The sequence below is a fragment of the Limulus polyphemus genome, unplaced genomic scaffold, assembly GCF_000517525.1.
Source record: "Limulus polyphemus unplaced genomic scaffold, Limulus_polyphemus-2.1.2 Scaffold308, whole genome shotgun sequence".
Classification (NCBI taxonomy): Eukaryota; Metazoa; Arthropoda; class Merostomata; order Xiphosura; family Limulidae; genus Limulus; species Limulus polyphemus.
The window spans coordinates 353,942-360,488 of record NW_013665918.1 but is presented as its reverse complement, the minus strand read 5'-3'; the positions used below and the strand labels follow the sequence as shown (position 1 = coordinate 360,488).

The 6,547-nt window shown below is 31.5% G+C and overlaps 1 protein-coding gene across 3 annotated transcripts in view; it reads left to right on the top strand.

Moving 5' to 3' along the window:
- Nucleotides 1-4,185, top strand: part of LOC106457259 — a 45,690-nt gene extending 41,505 nt beyond the window's left edge. For all 3 annotated transcript variants that reach the window (XM_022383099.1, XM_022383098.1, XM_022383100.1), the window contains exons 11-12: nt 2,447-2,617; nt 3,648-4,185. In XM_022383099.1, coding sequence (XP_022238807.1) covers nt 2,447-2,617; nt 3,648-3,854 — 378 coding nt within the window. In that variant the 3' untranslated portion in view covers nt 3,855-4,185. The remainder of the gene's footprint in view (nt 1-2,446; nt 2,618-3,647) is intronic.
- Nucleotides 4,186-6,547: the final 2,362 nt, after the last annotated feature.

The following is a 6,547-nucleotide window of genomic DNA, read 5'->3' as shown; positions in this document are numbered from 1 at the left end:
ATGTGAATATGACTGAAAAATTTCATTTTTTCTGAAAAGGTGGTGTCTATTTACTTGTGACCACACTGTGTATTGTTTTTCTCCACTAAAAAGTCCAATGCAAAGGTAGAAATAAATATTGTTAAAGAGATAAGCAAGCTTTTAAATTGTGTCTTGAGAACTTTAAATTTTAGATACTGTATAGGCAATCTTAAAGGAAAGTGAGCAAAAAAATACATATGATCATGGAAATTCATATACATGCATCAAACCCATGCAGGATATACAAAAGCACTATACTTGCAGTGATTTTCAGCATAACTGTCCATAATAGTTACTTTCCAATACCGTACATTACCTCTTCTCACATAAATAGTTATTCTTGTTCAATTCTGCCCTTTATATGCAAAATTTTTTTTCGCATGCCACAAGACTTGAGCTCCCACATACCCCAAGATCAACGTGGTTAAACTGCATCTCACATGATTTTTAGGTGGGAGTTAGCTCAAGGCTAGTGGCATGCAAGTCTCCCAGGCAGACACATGAGGGATCTTGCTATTCTGTTGAAAATGTGTTTTCAGACAAGGAAAATGTTAACTCTACTACATTATAACATTTTAGTGTAAAACTTCCTTTATACTTAAAAAAATAATGCTTCAGTTTACATTTTCCCCATCACTATATATATTACATAAAAATTAAAAGTACCTCCTACAACTTTTGAATACTGTCACATTTAAAGTTTCTTGGACATATTTCAGATGAAGAAGCTACAAGTTTGAAAATGTTGCTCCCAGAGTATTATGTGCCAGTATTGACACATAAAGACGATATGACAACTTTTTGAAGGGAGACAAGAAAGTGCAAATGTGTACAAACACCATTACAGTTAATAATTTAAGTTGTCAGGTATTATAGACCACCGCTCTTGGTATTTCTATTCTTGTCTGTGAAATAAAACTTATATACAGATAACTTGCATCAAAATTCTAAGGTAGGAATGCAGCATAAGAGAGCCTACAGTAGCATCATCTAAATAATGCATATTTGCAAGAACAAGCTTGGGAAGATTATTTTCTTATCAAAAAGAACTCTTAGGAAGATGCTTTACAATGCATTATATTTCTTTTCCTTCTTGGAATGAAAAGCTCAAGTTTTCTTAGCATGCTAAACATCATAAACTACATGTAAAGGATATTTAAAACTTAAATATGGTAATGACCTTTTTATTGCAGAAGTACATTAGACAGAGCCTGGCATGGCCTGGTGGTTAGGACATTTGATGTGCAATTTGAAGGTTGCTAGTGTGATTCACATTTTCAATCATGCTCACCCTGTCAGCCATAGGAGTGTTATAATGTGACTGTATATCCCACCCCACTGTTTGTTAGTAAAATGAGCAGCCCAAGAGTTGGCAGTGGGTGATGTTGACTAACAACCTTCCCTCTAGCCATTTAGTGCTAAATTAGGGATGGCTACATAGAGAGAAGTTAGGTGGCATCAGGTAAAATCTATCAGAGATTCACCAATGATGCACTAGTATCTAAGGTGCCAAAGTGATCTTAAGTAGCCTTGGGACTCTTAAAAAAACAGTGAAAAATGTTAGATAGACAGGTGATTATCATTACATGTAACATAAAACCTTTGAGCTTCCTATTTCAAAACATTCCTTGTGTATATCTATTTTATGTTACTCATTTATTAACTCCTGTGAACTTACCAGGTATGTTGAATTACAGATGTTATAGTCATGTTTTTTTGTCCATTATATATGGCTACTTGTATGATTTCTTCTAAGTGTATTATTCTTACAAAATTATCCAGTGAATTGGTTTTCTGTGAAAAGGAACTTTATAAGAGTACAAGGTCTTAGAAGTATATGGTGAAATTTTATGTAAAATCATAATTAATAGATCTTAAAAAATAATACATTTTAATTTTATACAGTAACTTGACTCTACTGATGTATTCATTGTTCATACATTGTTAGTTTAACGTAACATAAAATGTAAGGACGACAAAGGACCTGTTGGTTCATCTAAGCCATCTTATCCACTAAATTTAAGATACAAAAATGTAGGCCCTTATTCAAATATTTATTAAGCCTTCTCTTAGACTCCCTTAAATTTCTGCATCTATGAATTATTTAGGTGTAATAATATTATTTTTGGCTTTATTGTACTAACTATCAAATTCAACTTTTTTTTAATTGACTTTAGTAGTATCATATTTATTATCATACACATAGAGAAAATTAGTTCATATATTTCAAAAAATCTTTGTTGTATATTGATTTTAAAAAGAGATAAATCAGCTTTGATCATGCCAATCTCCTCTTATTGGTAGTGTTGTATACTAATTCCGAAATCAAAATTTTGCCTTTATGATTCTGTTTCTGTAATTGTGACATCTATTTTAAAGCATCCAAAATCTGTTTTGAAAAACTTTTATTTTGTTTGGTAACCAGGATGCTTTCAGTGCTTTTGTTTCTGCCAAGAATGGTTATGGAAGTAGGAGGATTTTAATGACTCAAGCCAGCAACATATTCAACATCACTATAGTGCTTGGTTTTTCTTACTTGTTGTCTTGTATTAAACAGTTTGAATATCACTTGCCATTGTTAACAAGAGAATACTATGTAAGTATGAAACAATATTCTATTTTCTTTTGTTTTCAAATAGTTTTTATATATAATCCATTGTTTTAACACATAAGGCATAAGCTTATTTCTAAGCATGATTAGGGCTTGTTTACTTAAGTAAATCGTAACCAAAATTCATGAATTTTCTAATAAGCTTCTCTTGTAGAGTTTGAATATCAATAAAATGAATACTGTCCACCATAGAATGATAAATCTTGGTGGATATTATCAACTAGACTCTGGGTAAGATGAATTCATAGTCATTGGAAATGGTTACCACAGCATGCTATCACTTCAGTGTGACCAACATTCATTTCAACTCTAGAATGAACTCTTGAAATGATGTTATAGACAGCAGAACAAAGCTATCCAAAATTCAGCATGGTTACATGCTGATGTATAGCCAACTTGATTTTAGATGTTGCACAATTTCATTCAGCTGCCTATCATGTCATCCCAAGGATGCAGACCATTTTTATAATGAATGTTGGTCACATTCAGCCAGTAATACTTTGTATTGTAAAATATTTATATCATACTCTTAAAATTGTTAAAATTTTATCTGAATTGTTTTATAGATATATTTATAGGTTTAAAGAATTTTTACTATATTGCTTTTACATGGTTTAAAATATTAATTCAAAACATTTGACCAAATTAATGTTGAAACAAAGTTGCACAAGAAAACATTGTGTTTTAGTTATTAGAAAATTATAAAACAATTTTGAAGTTAACATTTTCAAAATCCATAAGATTCTCCTTTGTAATTCATGCATCCTTTCAGAGTCAGTAATTGTTACATAAGTAAGCCTCAGGTGCTGAAGATTAGGGAGTAATGAAACATCTCTTAATTCTTCAGTCACCTCCTACAGGCTTGCACCTGCTCCTTTAAAATGATTTACATAGCTACAATAACTATATTTATGATTTTTCATCATGTTAAACTTTCAGTCCAGTATAAATTTATATTTTGAAATAAATATATGATTATTTAGAGAGTCATATTCACATGTATCTCTTCTTTCAGATAATATCAACCACTGCAACCAAGTTCCTTCTCCCTACTGTGAAAGTTGGCTTTATTCTCTTGTTTTTTATGTTGCTACAAAAACTGACATTAATTAGTTCACAAATGCATTTCAATTCATTTGTAAGGAATTTGTTCTTATTCTTATATTTTATTTTTATTACATATATTTTTATTTCACAATATGTTTGTGAGTTTTACTGTTAAGCATAGTATAGAAAATATATAAAAAATTATGTACTGAGTTATATTGTTCTGTTTGCAAAGTATTAAAGCTAAAAATTTATTTAGTGATTTGTTTGCAGTAGTTGTGTTTTTAGGCAACTAGATAGAGAACTGACTTTCACAGGAGTCATGAACTTCCTCAGTCTACTGTGATTTCTTGTCATAGAGAAAAGGTGATCCTTAACTGTATTCCTTATTCAGTAACAGCTAGTATAGAATAGCCAGGCAGCTTGTCAAACAAAATTTTAAATGTATTATTAAATAAAATTGGACTTATGGGTGTTAAATTATAACGAAATAGTTCCACATGATTTGAAAACCTTAAACAAAGGAGAAAATTCTGTTTCAATGCACATTTTTTGAGTTTGTTGATTGATCTGTTTACTAATGTACCATTTGATTTTCCATGATTTTTAACATGTATAATAATCTTGTATTTCTTTTTAATGTAGAACTTTTACTCAAAAAAACATAATATTTTTCAAAGTATGATAGACTAAAGTTTTTTTTTTTTTCATATTTAGTAGTAAATATTATAAATTTTTTATTCAAATTAAAAAATAATAATAATAGAGAAACTTAACATAAACTGTCAAGCATTGTTCCAGTAAAAAATTATATAAGCTACTTCATTTACACCATGCTGGTATGGCCCATCATATGTTGAGATAATTCCTTGGTAATTAACACTGTGTGTTGGATAAAATACATGGGTATTTAGGTTTATTTATTTCATCCAAATGAATGTGCAGTTTAACAGATGTTGATCAGGGTGTAGTTTTGGCATATCTTTTATTTCATAATTTAAGTCCTAAAGCATATTTCACTCTTCTAGTAGTAGTAATATTTATAGTTGTAGTATCTTTTTTATTTTTTTTGTAATTTTGTGGGTACTTTTCCACTGATTGATTGCATATAGTGAACATGTTTGTTTGGTTTAGAGCCAAACCACATTAAGTTATGTGTTATGTCCACCACTGCAATCAAACCCAGATTTTAGCATTGTGAGTCTGTGAACTTACTGCTGCTTCATCGGAGGGACAGTAGTTTTAGCTATGATACTCTGAAGGCTTGTACTCTAATGCTTAATGTTTCACACATGAGAGTCTTGCTAATAAATATTCAATTTGACAGACAAGGTGTCTTTACTGTTATGTAGATCCTACTTTTGTAGTTACTCACTTGCTAAGATACATTTTACGATTACCACATCGTGAATTTGAACCATTTTGATATTTGGTTTTGTTGTCTAAAATTATGTATGGCATGCTGATATCACATATCTAATCTTTTGTAGTGTATATATATAAAGAGTAGAAGTGTCTTCTGCTTGTTAGCCTTTCACACCCCCAGGAAGTGACAAGGGAGAGTTGGTGTTTGTATCTAACCTATTATATATATCTACTCTTGAAGTAAAGTATCACTGGTGTTTCAGTTGAGCATACTGCTTATCAAGTGCATAACTGGCACTGATAATTGAGAATTACTAAACAGGCATGAAAGTCCTGTAAAATTATGGGTACTTAGCATACTATGAAAAACAAAAGTAACAAAAATTAATGAAAAAAAAAAATTCTTACTCACAATCTTCTTCTTATCTTTAATGACAGTGCTATCTGTTTACAATAAAAATATAATAAATGAACCGATTTCAAGGATGAAAGAAACTTTTAATGATTTCGAACAAAAATGTTTTAACAGTCTTCTGTGATATAAAGGTTGTGTTAGTACATAAATAGAAACACATCATGTTGTTGACGTCAGATGTAATATCAACTTCTGAAATTTTATGCCCATTATAAACAATTTGCAAAATATTAGATCCTAAAGAAATTAATGTCGCGTTTTGGAACACTTTCATTAACCTTCCCCCAAAAAACGTACATCACGTATAATAGTTAAATGAACCGCCTAAACGTCACGTTAGTGTAGGCTATCTAATGTGTAAAGTTTAGTATACTTTAATCACTTATAGTGATGACACACGACGAGACACACACATTCGGAATGTAATGCTGTTTGAATACAAGAATAGAAACAACGCCTCTGTAGCCACAAAGAATATCAAAGAAGGTTATATATATGTTTTGAACGTTCGTAAGTGTCAACGATGGTTCAGAAAATTTCGTTTAGGTGACTTTAGCCTTGAAAACTGTGATGGCAGGGGCCGACATGTTGGAACTGATATTGATGCTCTGAAGACGCTTGTTGAGTCTAACCCAAAGCAACAAACTCGTGAAATGGCCCTGAAATTGCATGTCTCTCATGAAACAACACGTAAATATCTAAGGAATGTGGGAAAACTCCATAAAGAAGGTGTTTGGGTGCCTCACGAACTATCCGATGATCATCGTTTCCAACGTGTGAACGTTGCTTTATCTCTTCTGTCGCGTAATGTGTGTGAACCATTTTTGGACAGAATTGTCACCGATGATGAAAAATGGATTATCTATGCGAATATTAAACGTCAAAAACAATGGCTCAGTCTTAGACAAAAACTTGTAATCACAAAACCTGGACTCTATCCGCAGAAAGTGGTGCTTTGCATTTGGTGAAACATCAAAGGAGTAATTCATTTCGAACTCCTCAAGCCACAGTGAACTGTCAATGCAGAGATCTATAGTCAGCTACTGGAACGTTTAAATCAAGCCCTTCGTCAGAAACGCCCTTCACTC